The sequence below is a fragment of the Mustela nigripes genome, chromosome 2, assembly GCF_022355385.1.
Source record: "Mustela nigripes isolate SB6536 chromosome 2, MUSNIG.SB6536, whole genome shotgun sequence".
Lineage (NCBI taxonomy): Eukaryota > Metazoa > Chordata > Mammalia > Carnivora > Mustelidae > Mustela > Mustela nigripes.
The window spans coordinates 147,343,363-147,362,813 of record NC_081558.1 but is presented as its reverse complement, the minus strand read 5'-3'; the positions used below and the strand labels follow the sequence as shown (position 1 = coordinate 147,362,813).

Below are 19,451 nucleotides of genomic sequence, written 5' to 3'. Positions count from 1 at the left end.
AAATCTAAGAACTTAGATCTTTGTTTGCAGTAACTTTTTAGGTCATAAGTTTTATGAAATTCTACTTCAAAAATATGTACAGATAATTTAAAAATTCCAAATTTACAGATATATCATGATTTCACATTACTTTTAACAGAAAAATAGGTCAAATATAATCGATAAACACTGCATTTATAGTTGTAACTAATATTAAATACTTCTAATTTTCATTAGGTTGTTTTCTATTTAACTTCTTTAAAAGAAAACTAATCAGAATTTTAAGTTTATAATGCACAGAAAATAACTTAATGTGATTTCCTTTAATTCACTAAACACAGGTATGTAAGCATAGTGTGTCCACATAGACACAGAAAATGATTATCATTTTAAAAATAAATTGACAATGAAGCTTATGCAGTACCTGTTTTGTTCAATCAAAATTTTTAAGGTCCTTGGATTTGTCAAAACAACATCTGCATCCATACTAAAATAATAATCACAATTTTCATCCTGACGGCAAAAATCCCTAACATTGAAAAAGAAATAAGAATCAGATAAAACAAATAGTTGCTAGTTGAAAAATGTCAACATAAAGCTTATATATAAAATAAAGTTTCTCTACCATATTCTTCTAATCAAAATTGTAAGACAGTCTCCAAAGGGATAAATATTGTCTTAGATTTCAAAATGGTCACTTTATCAACATAGATATTCATATGGAGATCAACACTAAAAATTTTAGGTCAAGTATAATACATTTTCAAGCTACTAAAAAGTTTAAGGCATAAAAGACCCAGTCAGAATTACAATTTAGAAGTTAGTACTTAGACCTCTCTAAAAGGGAAACAGAGTTTATCTCAATATATTTATCAACAACTTTTTTTCACAAATCAAATGTTTTTTTGCACACATACACATACACACGGTGCAAAATCTCGTTTATTCAACAACTCAGTTTTAAATGAAACTTGGAGATACAAATGTGAATCTTGGAGATACAAATGTATTATTGTTGATAACTGATTCCTAGATATTTAGATATACAAATATCTTGGAGATACAAATGTGTATTATCAATACTTTTTAAACTTGATTTGCATGGAATTCTTTCTAAGAAATTTACTCCCCTGCTTCTTATCAGGGGTCAGGGATTATGATATATGTTTTTGTTGGGAGAGTCTGTAGCATTATCATCAGGAACAAGAAGGAAAGAACTACTTTTGGTACGCAGGATGCTTCCAAGTATTAATGGTTTCTACATTCGGGGCTCTCACCTTTTGAGCTCCGCTCCCTCACTGCTGATCCCAGTTACCACTTTCCACCATTGTCAGTATGTATCCCTATTCCACATTTGTTTCTACACAAATTTTTTTAAAGTTTTGTAATTATGTATGATGATAGATAGTAACTAAACTTATTTTGGTGATCATTTTTCAAAATGTATACAAATATTGAATTATTATGTTGTACATCTAAAGCTAATATATGTGAATTATACCTCAATTAAATACATAAATAAAAGAAAAAGAAAATAGCCAAAATTATTTTGGAATAAAAACTGAAGGAATTAGACTACTTGATTTCAAGATTAATATAAATCCCTGGTAATAAAGTGTGGCATTGATCTAAGATCAACAGAAGACAGTAGAGAGTTCACAATCACTCGTAAATATTCAGTAAATTTATTTTTTACCAAAGCCAGGTCAATTAAATAGGAAAACAAAGCTTTAAAATAAAAAGGAGTGTTGAAACTACTGAAATTCCTTTTGCAAAGAATAAAATTTGATTCCTACTTCACTCCAAACACAAAAATATATTCAGGATGAATTGTAGATTGAAACATCTTAAACGTAAATGCTAGAACAATAAAGCTTATAAAGTTCCAAAGGATGTTTTCATGACATTGGAATTAAAAATATTTCTTAAATAGAAAATAAACTCAAAAAGCACAAAGCATAAAATTTTAAAAAAAGAGAGAAATGGAATTTTATTGAAATTCAAATTTCTTCTCCTCAAAAGACATGGTTAAAAAGTAAAAAATCAAGCCACAGAATGGAGCAAATATTCATAAAATATCACACACACCCCTTGTATACAGATTATATAATGAACTCCTACAAATAAACAACAAAAAAGACAAACCAATGTAAACAAAAATGCACAAAAGACTTCAACAGATACTCCACAAATGAATATATACAAATAGCCAATTAATATACAAATAGGGAATTCACTGTCAGGGAATTAAATTAGAATCACAGTAAGATATTTTTGTTACCCAATAAAGTAGCTAAAATGAAAAAGATGGACAACATTAACTGTTGACAAATGTAAAGCTGCCAGTGGTCTAGACTACCTTGCTGTCAGCAGTATACAATGGTATAATGGTTTGGAGGACTATTTAGCAGTTTCTTATAAAGCAAAACATATATTGACTCTAACCCTACGCCCTAGTTAGTCTACTCTGGGGTATTTTCCTAAAATATACTGAAGCAAAATATGTACACACATACACATAGACATACACTTCTAATAAGGAGTCTTCATTAGCAATCTTAATCAAGTGGCTCCAAACTGGACATGATCTAATTCTATCAATCAGTAAGTATAAAATCATTTGTGGTATATTCATATGACAGTCTTAGTGATGAAAAGAATGAATTGCTGATAACTGTATTGACATGAGTGAATCAAAATACACTGTACTGAGCCAAAGAAGCCAGACACAACAAAGTATATTAAAAAAACTTAGAGAAAATAAGTTCCAAATGTGGATCCATTTATTCATTCTCCAATGAATAATTTATGGAACCATTAGTTTTGTCTTTCTGAGGCCCGTTTTCCTGCTTATATCTTTATTCTCACACAAGGCACTACCCATCACTCTGTACCGTGAGCTTCCACAACACATGAGAACATCTGAAGAGAAGTCACATGACTTATTCACCTTTTTCTCAGCAGCTCTTAACTCACTGCTGGCATATTCAATTAACATTCACTGAAAAATGATTGTTTTTTATTATAACCAGAATTTTACTAGTAATCTGGCTAAACAAAGAACCTAAAACTTTCTTTGGAGGGTTATAGTTTTATCTAGATTAGTAGGTGGCTAGAAAATAGGAATACCCTTCACACCCCATAATCTGAAATACACATTTTCGCCACACATAATCTTCAGATAGTAAACATTTAACTCACTGCTACCACAACCATACTATTGATTTGTCTAAGGATTTTTTTTAATATCTTATTTTAAGTAATCTCTGCTCCCAACGTGAGGCTCAAACTCCTGACCCAGAGATCAAGAGTCATATGTTCTTCTGACTGAGCCAGCCAGGCACCACTGTTGGAGTATGTTTTAAAATCTTGATCTGCAATTCAATTAATAGTTTGATTAAATATGTTGACTCTTAGCCATATCTGTCTGTATCTCTCTATATATGTATATCTATATGTATTATGTATGTAATTTCCATTGCCAAGTAAATACACACAAATGTAGATACAGTGTAACAGTAGAGGTGTGGCTCATGAGCATACACAAGTACATACGCGTGAACACACACACACACACACACACACACACACACAGAGTTGACATACTCAAGTTCAGGATACTAATTTTGAAGAAAAGTTGTTTTTCTTCATATTTCTTTAGTAGCAATTACTTAATTTAAATTGATTAAAACATACATTCCCATGTTCCTGGCTTCAGCTTGACTTAGATTTTCTTCTGGTCCTACTATTTTTATAGTATTGATTTCACGTTTAGCTTTATCAAAAAATACTTTGATGTCCTTTTCATGATAAACTTCCTGTAATATATTTTAGAAATGGAAAATTAGTGTGAAAACGACAATAGGATGACTGAACTATTCAGAAGTATTCATATGCAGCTTTGGCATCATATTCAAAGTTGTGAATTCCACAATTAACATATTCCCTCAATTACAGATGAAATAACCTATATCAAACACATTATATTTAAATGTCACCTAAATATCAAATGAAGAATCTAAAATAGATACATATCAATATCTTATAAATAGAAGATACACAAGATTTTTCTAACATCTACTCCTGGACATGTACTTGAAGAAATATTTAAATCCTGAGTGCTACAAAATGTTTCTCTTTGAAGGAAAAATGGCTCGTAGACTGAGAATTTCAGACATGTGCTTTAAAACATCCAATATCCAAAAAAAGTCTATTAAACCTAATAGATATTAATCTAAGTTATAAATATAATATTTTATAAAATAAGTATTATAATTCTCTCTGAAGCCAGAGAGAAAATGGTCATATATAAAATTGTATTTTTACAAAAAGTAGGTAAAGTTTAACAAAACTTCGTTGATAAGGAAATATAATAGGAAATCATGAGCATAAAACTCATCAAATTAGTATGATTCAACTGTGCTAAAATTTAGATAAGATTATGTGTGTCCAACATTAGAGCATTTCAGAGCTTTTTGTGTATTGTTTCACTAAGTTATTTGAAAGATTTTCACAGTTTGTTAAAACTACTTATAGCATAAAAGCTGCACAGAGTTAATTTTATATATAAAAAAAGAGAAGACAAAATCCCTTCTCATCACAAGGTCCTATGAAAGGAGGGGGACATAAATATAATGACACAATATAAAAAAAAATTTCAATGTAAATAAATATATCATGACACATTTTACGAAGCAAATGCTAAATGATTCACCCTTTAAGCTAATTTTAGCTGGTTTTCTGCAAATTTAAAATATTCTCTGGAAAAGGCAAATGATAAGCTGACATATACCTTAGGAAGAAAGAACAATGTTAAACAAAAAGCATTGGGCAAAACAGAAAATGCATACTTCATAGTTATTGTATTTTTCTAGAAGATGTTGAGTGTCAATTGTTTTAACTGGAAAGAGACAAGTAAATGGAAAAATGTTGAGGAAAAATGTCTTTAAGTTTAGATTATATGTGGGAGGTTTGGGGGAGGTTCTGATTATTTTTGGAGGAAATGACAAATTCAAAATCCTTTAGGGAAGAGAATGCCATTATATGATTAATCAAAACAATACAATATCTGGAAGCTATTTTCAGTTCTGATGTCACAGTATTAACTTAAACTGCAAACAATTTCATGACCAGTTCCATCAAAGGTCCTAGAACTAACCCAAAGGCAAAGGGATATAAGGACCTTTGGCATTTCTTCACTTATATATTAAACTGAGCCATAGGAAAGTAGCTGATATTCCACTATTTGGGGTCTACAAAATTGGGTTTCATGGAACTCACTCCAATATTGTGATACTAGTTTTCAGACTCTAAAGTCCTTAGGTCCTAAAAAACCGGGCAGTAATTACCCCTCAAATTCTCCACTGTATTTAGCTCAATGGGTTATTTTAGACATAAATAAATAATAGCAAATAGTTCCAAAGAAGATCAAAAACAGTTTTCACATAAAATATTCATTTCTCAAATACTTACTTTGTTATGAATAAAGAGTTTAAGTGCGTCTTTTGGGTAATCCAGTGTCAACAATATGTCCAGAAATCGAGGTAGGAAAGGGGTTGGTTGTTCAATAAAAACTCCTATTGTTACATTTGGATGGACCTTTGTTTTATGGCAAACATAAAAGCAAATTATTACTAGTGTGGATGTACTCTAAATACTATTTAAGTCTTAATCAATACAACATAAAATATATTAGGAATATGAGTTCAACATAATCTGCTAAATATAATCATCCCGTGGCAATTGTCTAACACTTAGAATACACTCCTATGGCCCCCATCAAAGTGATTTACCCAACCATATCTTGACATTATGACTTAAGTTTGAAGAGGAAACTCACTATCATATTTATTATATAAAAGTAATAAAGGAAATTACCTACTCTACCATTCAATGCTTCCTTTATGATAGTTTTTAAAGAAATATCCTTTACATTTGAATCTACTTATCATCTTCATCTAAGAATCAGAATGCTAATTGTGTTTCCCTTTTGGTTTCTATGGCTTGGAAATTCAGCGTTTAATTTATAGCTCAGATAAAGCAATCATAGAGGTCTTGAGCCTTTATCTCTATCTTTAAATATTTCTTTTATTCTCCTTTATGGATAGTACTTTATTTTGCTTCATTATTATATATATAAGAAAACCATTTTCTTTCACTAACATAGTTTATCTTGTTCAATCTATTTCTATAGATTTTTAAGAACTCTTTTTGGTTATTTTTTAGAGGATAGTTTATCTTTCATTCATTGCAATGAGAACTCTTGAAATAGTCATTATTATTTGTTCATCCTTATGATGAGCAACACTTACAACAAGGAGTAAAACGTTCCTGGCTTAAAAAATTTACAAATGATTGTGGAAGACCAAAACGTAAGTAAATGACCATGTAATAGTGTTATTATCAAAACTATATGAAAAATTTTGTTATAATGCCTTTTTAAAACATGTCTTAAGGCCTGAATTTAAAAATTAAAGATTTTTATAAGTATCATATATGTTTGTACTGAATTAGGTACCTCCTCTCCCATCTTTTCATGATGGATGCTTCATATATTTGTTACCTGGATCATAACTTATTATTTGTTTGCATTCAAGTACACCTTATATACTATCAGACTTCTTTATCAATTTATTCACTCACCCAAATATTTATTACTGAATAAAAGAATACAAACAACTAAAGACAAAATATCTACCCTCTAAGAGTTCTCAGTTTAAGAGGGGAAATAAGTAAAAAGAAGATTACAACTCTCCCTTATTAAATGAAATAATACATTTCATAATAACTTTAGAGTTACTTATTATTCCAAATTTCCACATGAGGAAAATGGAATTTACAGAAATTAAGCAACTCAGAATATGTAATTAGTAGGTAAAGATCAGGGTTTCAATGTGTTACCTTTTCATTATCCATCTAAGTTTGTTTTATATATTAATGATAATACAACAGTTAACATATATTGAAGGCTTAGCACTTCATATGTATATATAATTTATACATATAAAATATTATTTATATAATATTTCTTTACATAGAAAGAAACTTGCCAATGCCCACATCTAAGAATATGGTAGGCCTGAGATATTAACTACCCACATAATTTTAATTTTCATATCCCTACTGCATAATAACTAAAATGTTTAAAAATTTAAGTAAATATTTTTTAACTTAAGTAAATATTTTTCTATCTTTGCACAAGAAAGTTTATGTAAAGGAAGACCAAACAGATAAAAAGCATTAACGCTCCCTCTAAAGGACAACGCTACTTTCTGCAATAAAGATCAGGATGGATTTTTAAACATCACGGTGCTGCTTCATTCAGAAATATTCTGGCATTCTTTCCAGATAGGAAATATTCAGTTTGTTATTTGAGACACCAGCCAAAAAGTCTTGTTTTTAAGAAAAGTAAGGCTCTATTCAGAAGCTCCTAAATGTGCACAAGTTACTCTTTGTCCTCCTTTTAGACAGTGATAAGCAGAGAAACTAATTCAGGAACTTCAGTTCTTTCCAGTTAGAGTATATTATATTCACACGGATCCAGGAGTTACAAAGACCATATAACTGGGAATTTTATTTTTGCTTATATTGGTTCTACCTATCTGGCATGTGGTAGAAACTCAATAAACCTATGATGAATGAAGGAAAGAATCAGTCTTAATGACAAAATCATCCCTAGAATCCAGCTGTTCATATACACAATAAATCTTCCAAGTAACGAGCAATTTCTTGGAAGAAAAATGTTACTATAAGGTATCCTAAAACTGCTCTGGTTGATGACAGAAGAAGAATGCATCAAAATGTTCTATAGGTAAATATTATTTCTAATTGCTCCTTTACCCTCAAGGTATAAAAGATAACCTACAGCTATAATTGTATATGAATGTCTATGAAACATATAGCACCGTGCCTGGCATATAATATGTACTTGCAGTGGTCAAGAACACAGGGTCTAGAGCTGACTGCCTACATTCAAATGCCACCTTTAATGCCTAAAAAGACCGGGTGTCCTTAAGCAAAATTACTTAATTTGTATGTACTTCAGTTTTTCATTTGTAAAACTGAATCAATGGTACTTAAGAGATTTTGTGAATTTTAATTGAGTTACTTTATGTAAAATACTTACAATAAAATCTTTGGTTCTATAATCATATGTTTTTTTTAAATCATCAATTTTGAAAATTAAGCACAGAGAATACTAGTCAATACAAATGCTAAAGCATTTTTTCCTCAGTGTTTTGATTAAGTTAGCAGACTAAAAACAAGAGCATCCGATCATAAAAAGCTATTAACAACTAAGTCCCTTTTGTTGGGATCAATTACTAGCCAGTTTTACTTTCAAAAACAGTTCAGAAACACACAAATCCAGCAATTTTCTGAGTCATCATGTTTTGGCTTTATAAATCCATTATCTACCAGATCACTAAAACTATAAAATAACACGCTTCTTTTGAAAAATCATTGCATTTCATGACACTGTGCTTTTTATTTCTACATTTCACACATAGTCAATTCACTCACATCTACTGTTGATAAGTCAATGGTATCCAGATCACAAAGAGTGCAGCCATTATCCTGCGTCCATGCATTTGGTACATAGTTTCCAAAATAGTTCAGGAAAATCTAGTAAATGAAGGAAAACTGTATTAAGAAAGTAAGCCTTTCCTATCAATGTGCTTTCATTCCATAAACATCTAGCTTCAAAGCAGGTTTTCTGCATTAGATAGATTCCTTAATAATTCTGCTAACATTTAGCACCTAGAGGTATACACTGAACTAAATTCTCTCCAGATGATGAATCATAAAATCAGGGCAAACTTTGTCTAGAAAGGCCAAAAAATTATAACTCACAAGGTCACTTTATTTCAGTATGTAAGAAATAATACCAGATGAGACAGAATTTAAGAAATATGCCAAATAATGAAACACAGTTTTAACTGAGTTAATGAGACTTAGCAAAAACACCATTGATAAGAGCCGTTATGGGAACTGTAATCTGGTAATAAAATAAATCAAAAATAAAAAATTAAAAAAAAAATGATAAAAGGCCTAGTGCAGACACCTGCAGTGGATGGGGGCAGTGTCAGTGTAATCTCTTGCCAACCATCACCACACAAAACAGGTATTATATATTTACCTTATCACCAAAAAGCACTAAACTCTTCCAGGAAGCTCTGTGACCTATGACTATAAACTATGCTTCTGGGCAGTGGTTCAGGGGCACTGACTTCAGGAAAAGAAAGCTTACAGATTAGAACAGATCTAGAACAAGGTCCTAATTACTGCCCCCTACCCCCCACAAATCCTATAAACAGTAAACTGAAGTATAATACTGCTTCCCCATCTACCCCTTTCAGACCACTCAGAGCATCTCCTTTGTAACTCATCTTGCCCTCTCCTCAGGCATCTACTGGCAATCATTTCATTTGTAAAATATGAGTCACTTGTGTGTGTTTTGGGTGAAGAAAATGAAGATAGAGACATAAACACTAAAATATGAGCCCTCGAACAAATCCAGAGTATTTCTAGAGTGCAAACATTATAGGGAAAATTCTGATTTACTTTTTAAAAAATCAGCACACTTTTCTACTGCAATTTCAATACCTGAAGTGGTATGAACATTTGTAGTTTTTAAATTTTTATGTTTTTAATTTCTTTTCAAAAACTATTTTACCTCAAGATAGTGAAGCTGCAGCAAACTAGGTTTAGCTGTGATTTTATAGTACTGTGAAAAGGAAGCACATAAAATCATCACTATGCTTATAAAATCATTAAGTCTTCATTAGAAAGGTGAGATAAACTCAAAAGAAAAACATGTCAATATATTAAAGATGGTCAAAAATGTACAGAAGTGCCAACTGGATTTTTCTAGCTTCCTAAGACCATAAAAGATCCTCCAGTTTGGAATAGGCGAGGTAATTAGTATAGTACCATTTTTCTAGATTCCTCTCAAATATTTCAGATACCATCCACATATTTCTTCTGTACTAAAACTGAAACAAATGTTGTTCAAACAGTACAATATTCATTACAATGAGAAAATCTTTGTGTAATCTGTAGAGTATGATCATAGGACGTGGAAAAGTAACTCATTCACATCTCTTTTGAACTACATGATAATTCAGAAAACAAATTACAAGGCAGGAAATATGTACTCATGAAATTCATTAATGACATTTCAAGAGTCAATGTGGTCATTTTAAATGTGCCTCTAAAGTAAAAACAAAAGTTTTGCTATTGTCAAATTACAAATGCAAACATCAATCATTCACATTCTATATAATATGGTTTTGAAGGAAGAAAAAAGATTCATGTGAAAATGGATCCTATACTAAGAATTATTTCTAAAAGAAATTTTAAAACCCCTTTTTAAAGGCTAGTGGGAAATATAATTTTTGTTTTTTTTAAAGAAAAAACCTCCCCCAAATAGTTGGCCATATCTAGAATTCCCAACAATGTGTAAACACTGGGACTTTCCTCATCTCAGAAATCTCATAAAAATTAAATATTTATTTCATAAATTATTGATCAGTCTATTAGAATGCTTATGTGAATGTGAAAATGATCAATCTCTTTTAAAAGGTTAGAGCATAAAAGGCATTACTTTTAGTTTTCAGAATTAAGAATTTATTTTTAACCATTCCACTTTCTTTTTATACCTCAATTTAATTTTCATAGGATAATTAAGATATTTTAAAAGCATTACTTATGACTGGACACCTCTCTCTTTTGGATCTCTCACTACACATGGAGAAGCTTTCCATCACCCACCCACCCCCCTTCATTTACATCTGTTTTCTTCATTAAAATCTGCACACATTTATGCTGGCAGCTTTGGAAAGTTCAGAAAACTGTTTCTGTCGTTGGGCTGTTCCAGGCAGTTCTCAGCTACTAGGTGGTAGTACTTTCCTGATCCTTCTTGCACAATTATCAAACCCTTTCCAGGAATGATGTCATTTCATTGGCAGAGAAACTTTTCCAACCAATCTTTTCTTTTCTGTTTCTTTTCTTTTTTCTTTCTCTTTCTCCTACTCTTTCTTCCAAATCATCCAATTATTCAAGGTCATAGTGAACAAGTATGTACAAAATTAACATCCCTATTTTTATTGCAAATTATTTTCAGAAATGCTTATTTTCATATGCAAATTAGGTGATTGGATCTTCTTCTGTTCAATCTTAGCTTCAATAAAAATACCACCAATTTCATGATTACTTTAACATGTATATTATCTGATATTTAAAAGAAAAGGTTAGGTATTAAAGTAAGCATCTTATGATGTGTTACTAACAGTAAATGAGCTTCAAGAATAAAAAGTAAAGTTTCAGTCAGAAATCACAGTTCCTGTCTAAAAACTTATTTATATCAGATTCTATGTATCTAACCAAGTATGAAAATAATTAGGTAGATAACATATTTCAAATAAAATGAAACTTTATTTTAAATAACACATTTTAAATAAAATAAAACTTTATTTTAAAGAACATATCTTAAATAAAATATTACTTAAAAACAAAATTATTTACATATCATTATGAAAACAAATGAAAACTTTAATGCTTATAGATATAGACGAAAAGGACATAAAAACCGAAAGAAATCATGAACAAAACAATATCAAAGTGTAGGTTAGTGGAATAAAGTGATTTTTTATTAATTAAAAATTTATATATAAAAATTTAATTTATAATTAAAAAATTTTAATAGCATGAGATTTAGAGAAAATAACTTTAATAACTTCAGTCCACAAACACATTAAAAACAATTTATCATTTACAGATTATGTTCAATTTTTAAATGAAAGAAATGGCTTAAATATTATGTTAGGTCAATGTTATGGTCCAAAGACACTGACATTATAATCACCCTTTACTAAATAAAATAAGTAAAATTAACTTACAAAAATTCATACAGAATATCCTTTTGCCTTTCATGAGGACTAAAAAAACCAAGTTTGTATCTAGAGAATAATCTGCTTTCTTTCCCCATTAGCCTGGATGCAGGGGAAAATGTGATATATTCATGTGCCTCCAACTTTAACATAATATTACTAAATAAGGTATTAACATAAAGTAAAAGTTTATTTACATGATCTTTTCTCAGATGTTTTTGTTATAGTAAGTATATTTTTTTTAATTAACATATGATGTATTATTTGCTTCAGGGGTACAGGTTTGTGAATCATCAGTCTTACACAATTCATAGCACTCACAAGAGTGCATACCCTTCCCAATGCCCATAACAAATATAATTTTTATAATAAAAAAAATTTACTTCACTTTGTTGCCAAATAGAATCCCAGGAATATACACAAGATGGGATCATTTCACTGTTTCAACTTTATGGAAGTATATTTTAAAACCTGAATAAAGTGCATGATTGTGTAGGAAAATATAAGATATTAGAAAAAGGGCAAGGATGAGGAGATTAAAACAATGAATTTACATTTGATTTAAAAAATTACCAAGAAGCAGCAGCACCCTACTTAGTTATAAAAGATGTCCGGTTGTGCAAAAGTCCTGGCCTAATTGGCACTAAGGGTCTCAGACAGAGAGCTAGAACAGACACCGTGAGCATGCACGCACACTCACAAACACACGTGCATGCACACACACGCACATCCTGTAAAGTGCTTCGTAGACAAATCTGTCCATTTATCTGCTTATGGAGAGTTCCAGGACCCACCTCCATTTTATGAATTTTTGCTCTGCCAAAAAATCATCTGTCTTAACACTTTCAAGAATAATGCTAGGTCATTAGATTGTTTCTATACTCTTAACATTTTTTTGAAAGGCTAATATATGCCAGACATGGGCTGGACCCTGGGGAAACAAAAAGTAGATTTCACCCCTGTCCAGCATGTGGCAATATGTACTGTGACAGAGGAAGTTCCAAATATTATAAAAGTATGCAGGAGACCTAAGTCTTTAGTCCTTAGTCCTAAGTCTTTAGTCCTTTTAGACACCTAAAAGGTAAAGAAGATTTAGTAAGTGGGTTCAGCAAGTGGGAACTGGGGCCAGAGATGTGAATGAAAGGCAGGTACATAAGATTTGTAGAAAGAGAAAACACTAAACTTGCAAAGTTCAAAGTAATTCAGAATGGTAGGAGTTAAGGGAGAGAAAGGGGGAGAGAATGAGTGAGTATGAGAAATGGATGTGTGGATATTTGTAGGGTCAGGAGAGGGGTAGTAGATGCAATGGTGACCACTAAACCCAGAGTGAAATTTTAAAAAGAGCTTTAAAAACCAGTTGAGAATTTGGATCTTTACCCTGAAGTCCACCGAGGGCATTACACAAGTAAGTGACGTGACTGGCTTTCTGCTTTAGCCAAATGCCCTAGTTCCAGGCTCCTGGTGGGTGAATGTGAGGGGTGGTAGGGTGCAGGTGGCATGAACTAAGGAAGCTGTCAATGGCACTGAGAATATTAGACAAACCTCCATGTACAGAGAAGTCAGAAAAAGCAGCTCTTGGATTGGGAGTGGGCAAGTGATCAGAACACAAACAAAACCTAGTTTCCAGTTAACCAAATGGATGAAAGAAGAGGCAGAGCTGGTCTTAAGCTCCAGGTCTCATACGATACACAAATAAATCTACCAATGAAGTATGCAGACGTGGAGGTCAAGGAAGACACAGGAGCTAAAGCAAGGACTTAGAAATCACCAGCATTAAGATAGGATTGGCTGACCTAGGAATGAAGCAAATTAACCAAGAATTTGTGTAGAAGAGAAAAGGAAGATGTCTCAGATCGATACCTGTGGAATGCCTCATTGAAACTAAACTAAGTAAAGGGAATGCCCCCAACCACCCCCAAGTCACCCCCACACACAATGTGTTAGATTTTTTAGATTTAATAAAAGAGAAAAAGAGAGAGATTCAAGAGGCCAGACAATTAGTGGACAAACCAGCAGAGAACTGTGCAAACAAAGAGAAAGAGAACCAAGTGGGATGAACATGGTCAAATGTTATCTTTGGGCAACGTAAAAATGAGGGCTGAAAAGGATGTCACAACAGATGTCAGCGGAGCACTTCCTGTATGGTGGGAAGAGGAACTAAGGCGGCAGTAAGGTGTCTCTTCCTTAAAGAATGTGGCTGTGAAGAGGGGGGAGACGCGCAGGATGGAAGGCCGGGGATGGAGGAGGATGTTTTAGTTTGTGCTGGCTCCGTTTTGTTTTAAAATGGGAAAAACTAGAGGATCTTTAAAATGCTGATGAGTAGGAGAGGATAGAGCAAGGAAAACGGATCCAAGATCGAGAGTCCTTACTGACCCAGCAAGGGGGATTTGCAGGAGGTCTGGAATGGGACAAAAAACAAGGCAGAAAGATGAACGAGAGAAGAGGAATCTACTTCTTCCAATCTGATCACGGAAAAGCTGCCAGTATGGGCTTCCCCTTGCATTTCTTCCCATCCATGTAGCTTACACTGGAATTCCAGACTACTCAGTCCTCTGAAACAGCAGACATCACCCTACCCCCTCTTCCCACAGCGCAGATCTGTTCATCTCTTTTCCAGGGACTTGTGAGTACACTAGGCATCTTAGTATCTCCTAACACTGCTTTAAGCACAATTTTTATGAAATAGATACCTAAATGATAAATAGATAGATAACTACCAAACTTATCCATGAATTTTTCTCTCAATAACATTTTCAGCAAGCTCAATTATATATATTTGAAAAGGATCCAAAATTTCATTAGTCCCATTAAATCTTTGTCAATGATAACCCAGTAAACTTTGTAGAACATAAGTGCAAGAAGCTTCCGGCCATAAAAAGTTACATCTCAATCTCAACAGAGTTGTTAAGCAAGAAAATGGTGACTTACAGACCTGAACATTTCCTATTCAGATAGGGTATCCAGTATGAGGGAGATACGACTTATTCTCTCGTTTGCTGTTATTATTAAGCACTAAAGTGAAATGTGTTAAAAACAGAATGGAAAGGTATCCCTTTGCTTAGGAGATCTCATCAGTTGGATGAATCTGAAGGAAACCACATAATTTACAGTGTAAAATATGAAGCTAGTAGATCGCTAGCACCAAAATAGAGCCTCTTAAAGACACTAAAAAAGGACGAGGAGAAGGTGAGGCAGGGAAGGGAAGGGGATGAAGGAGAAGGAGAAAGGACATTCTATATGTTGCTCTAAAGTCTATCTCCAAGAAATAAAGAAACGGGGAAAAATCACTGTGACTCACCTTGGTGGGTCCATTTCCATTAATTGCCACTGGTAAGGTTTCATAAAATACATTCTTAGCTCTGGCTTTGCCATTTTCAAATCTCAAAACAACTTCATCTAGGTTAAAAAGAAAAAAAAGGACAGATTTTAGTCATTTAAAATGTGTGTGTATTCATATCTACATATATGTGTGTACATTATTCTCTATCTTCTGGTTGTTGGAGAATCTCCCGCAAGTGCCATTCCATGTGCCACAACATTTCTATGAATTTTGCCTAAGCCACACCAGAGAGCACTTCAATCACTCCAGCCAGGCACCAGCAAACTGAGGTGCTAAGCCACTGAGGTTTCCGGCAGAAGGAAAGCTTCTTTATAATCCTGCCCCCAAGGACTCTGGATAGTCATGTGATCCAGGATGAACTAAACCATTGAATTGATTCAACTGTGAAATGGGATCCTTGCCTGCCTTTCAAAGTTCTCATGATGATAATAACAACATAAATATGGGAAATAGAACACTGCCAGACATAAGCAAGGTCTCCACAGTTGGACATCATTGAGAGCACTGCCAGTTCTTGAAAATCAGGCCTCATGCCAATTCCAGGAATACACAGGTCAGGTGGTGTTGTTTCCCACATTTTCTAAACACTCCAAACTAAATGCTTTCATCCTGAGAAACTTTATAGTGTATGCACTGCCTTGAAGAGTGAATTGCAATGTATTTTTAATGTTTAAAGTATTAATGCATTAGTGAATTAATGTGTTTTTATTTTTAATATATTAATTAATTGATGTATTAGTATATTTTTGCTAAGATATATGTCTATCAAGGAAAACAAACACAGGCATACATGCATAGGCACACAAAAATACAGACACACAAACACCCACACATTCCATAGTATATGTGCCTGATTACCAGTTATCTTCAGCTAGGTAAAGTACTCTTATACTCATACTCCTGGTAATTCACAATATGAAGAACTTATACTGAAAAATGTGTAATAATAAGGTATAATTAACTTAAAAATATATCTACAGTCTCCAGATGGTGAAACACTAAATTCTAAATTACCTAAAGCGAGAAGCTTATCTTTTTTTGCACCAGTCTTAGGACATGATTTTAAGTAAATGAATTTCATTATGTCAAGTTAAGCTCAAGTCCATTATTTTTTATTTTTATTCTATTTTATTTTTTTAAGATTTTATTTATTTATTTGACAGAGAGAGAGAGAGATCACAAGTAGGCAGAGAGGCAGGCAGAGAGAGAGGGGGAAGCAGGCTCCCTGCTGAGCAGAGAGCCTGATGAGGGGCTCGATCCCAGGACCCTCGATCCCAGGACCCCGAGACCATGACCTGAGCCCAAGGCAGAGGCTTAACCCACTGAGCCACCCAGACGCCCCCTCAAGTCCATTATATTTTAAAAGTGGTAATATCTATACAATAAACCTTAATCATACCCCCAAAATAGATATGACAAAGGACAGACAGTTGAAAACACTTGTATTCATTTGCATACATGAGCAATTCAGTATTTAGGAAACATACCTACAGCTCCATTTAATGCCTGGAAAATTTTGCATTTGTGATCCAATGTGATGTTAATAGCTTCCTAAAAAGGAGAATACAGATACCATTGAAATATGCAAACAACACTATCATGTTACTATATTTTATTTTTTGCAGATTTTAAGGATCTTATTTGTGAATTTTTCCAGCAATATTCTTCTGAAAGACAGAAAGACTGTAATTTTATAGTTGATTGAGTTAAAGGATAAAGGGAATGGCAAAGTATTCATGCTACCCTCCAAATATTTCCACTTCCTTACCTTATGACTAATTCTGACCAGTGACTTTTAGCAGAGCTGAAATATTTTGCTTCTAACCTGGAGCATGGAGCTTACAGTTTGAGACCCTAAGTGTGCTCTCTCTCTGGGACATGCACTGGTAAAGTCTAAGATGGCTGCTCCATCAGCCCGGGTCCCAGGTGAGAACAGTAAGCAGAAACCCTCTGCGGACCTACAGTGGACGTAGAGCAGGAGAATCAAACCTCTGTTGTGTTAAACTCTTGGGGTTGGGATTATTATTGCAGCATAATCCCCAATCCGCCTACTACAATAGGTTTATAATTATCAGTGTAATCATAAAGATTAATCTGTTTTACAAACTTTATGATTCTCAACATACCAGTTTTTCAGCTACATTTCTCTGTATAATAATACTCCTAAAATTGACTTTATATATTGTTAGAGACTGATGTTTGTGTCCCCTCAAAATTCATATGAAGCCCTAATCTACAATGTGATGGTTGGTATTTAGAGATAGGGCCTTTGGGAAGTAATTAGGATTAAACTGAGGTCATCAGGGCGATGTCCTCACGATAGAATTAATGTCTATATAAGAAGAGACACCAAAGAGTTCATATATACTCTCTCGCTCCCTTCATGTATGTCTGAATGTGCCTTTGTGTCTGTGTGTGTGGGTGTCTCTCTCTCTTCAGCATGAGAGGACAGGGCAAGAAGCAGCTGCTGTCTACAAGCCAGAAAGAGAGTCTACACCAGAAATGAACCAAGCTGGCACCCTGATCTAGTACTTGCAGCCTCCAGAACAGTCTATGGTATTTTGTTATGACAAACAGACTAGGACACATGCTAACCAGATAAAATCTTATACTGCCAGAGAATCTTTTTTTTTTTTTTTTAAGTTCAATTAGCCAACATACGGTGCATCATTAGTTTTTGATGTAGTGTTCAATGATTCATTAATTGTGTATAACACCCAGTGCTCATTACCACATGTGCCCTCCTTAATACCCATCACTCGGCTACCCTATTCTCTCACCCCCTTCCCTTCTGCAACCCTCAGTTTGTTTTCCAAAGTCCAGAGTCCTGAAAAAAATCTTAAACAGGATTTATAAGACTAAAAATATTATGGACTCAGCAGTGAGAGTTCAGAGAAAGCATCCTGAAGCAGAGACAACTAATAAGACTCAAAGTACATTCATAGTTGAACTACACTGAGAAAGACAAGCATGATGCTTCATGGGCTAGACCTCATGCCAACAGTAGGTCTCTTCTCTCAGATTAAAAGCAAGTCCTCAGGCTTGCTCTGTCAGGCACATAAGTGGGAAAGCAAAAAATGGAGATGAAGAACAATAAACATTTTAAGAATAAACATTTCTTCAGTATTAAGTGTCTAATGAAAATATTTAGATGATTAAACTATTTATCTAAGGAACAGAAACAGCTAGAGTTGGAAACTCACCATAAAATATACTTTAAAAAACTTGTTTAGAGTAATACCACCTACAAATTACACAATTCAGGACACTTGAGAACTATATCAGTTCTAACTTATATCAGTTATATACAGTGAATTTATGAAACATTAACTTACATTATGTAAATATACTAAAAATATTCTCAAATTAGGGAACTTCGGTTTTACTTTTCTCCAAGGTTTCATTTAAATCAATCTCAGGATTGTTCTCTCAGGGACTGGTAACACAGCTATTGTCCCTACATTCCCTTCCTTAATAATAGAACTCAGATTTTTCAGTAGGATGTTTCTGCTTGAAATAAAGGCCAACATTTTCTTTCCATATTGTGCATAGCCACATAAATATGTTCTGGTAAAAGAAAAGAGAATTTTTTTCTTCTAGAAAGGTTATTTAAAGAGAGTTGATACAACTGAGATGGCCCTTTATTTACTATTTTGCCTGTTAACTGCCTAGAATATGGATGCAATGGCTGGAGCTCCAGTAGCCATCTTAAACTAGGAGGTTACATTGAAAATGGGAGCTATTCCATACCCTCTTCAATGGATCAATGTAAATTTTGGTGTAAAATAGCTGATCATCATCATTATCCTGGAGATTCCATTGTTGAACAATCTTGTTGATATATGGAGCATAACCAATAAATCCTGCAATATAACAGAGTGAGATTAGAGAATTTAGTAGTCAAAGACCAAAGCTTGTGTCTATAAATTCCACTGACCAGTTGCATAGAATTGTAAAGCCATTAGGCCTAATCCTTAGGTTGGAATTTTACAGCTCACCATGAAAAAAATGTTATTGAGCATTGTTTGTTTTATATGTAAACTAAAATAGAATGAGTTTTTACTACCACCAACTACAAATCAGAGACTCACATAAACACATTCCCCAAATTAACTGACACAGGAGATGGAGTAATGTTTTCCAAGGCCCCTAAGGGAAAAAGTTACTAGGAAAAGAATAGAATAAGACAGAGAATTTTCTTCTTGACCTTCTAAAATGCTCTTTCTTGAATCCTTTGGAGAGAA

At 33.2% G+C, this 19,451-nt stretch overlaps 1 protein-coding gene across 2 annotated transcripts in view; it reads right to left on the bottom strand.

Annotated features, from left to right (window-relative positions):
* Positions 1-19,451, bottom strand: part of PLOD2 (procollagen-lysine,2-oxoglutarate 5-dioxygenase 2) — a 101,286-nt gene that overhangs the window by 15,903 nt on the left and 65,932 nt on the right. For both annotated transcript variants that reach the window (XM_059391785.1, XM_059391784.1), the window contains exons 5-11: positions 18,958-19,070; positions 16,695-16,758; positions 15,166-15,263; positions 8,500-8,601; positions 5,452-5,577; positions 3,676-3,797; positions 404-508 (exon numbers count right to left, since the gene is read on the bottom strand). In XM_059391785.1, the coding sequence (XP_059247768.1) occupies positions 404-508; positions 3,676-3,797; positions 5,452-5,577; positions 8,500-8,601; positions 15,166-15,263; positions 16,695-16,758; positions 18,958-19,070 (730 nt within the window). The remainder of the gene's footprint in view (positions 1-403; positions 509-3,675; positions 3,798-5,451; positions 5,578-8,499; positions 8,602-15,165; positions 15,264-16,694; positions 16,759-18,957; positions 19,071-19,451) is intronic.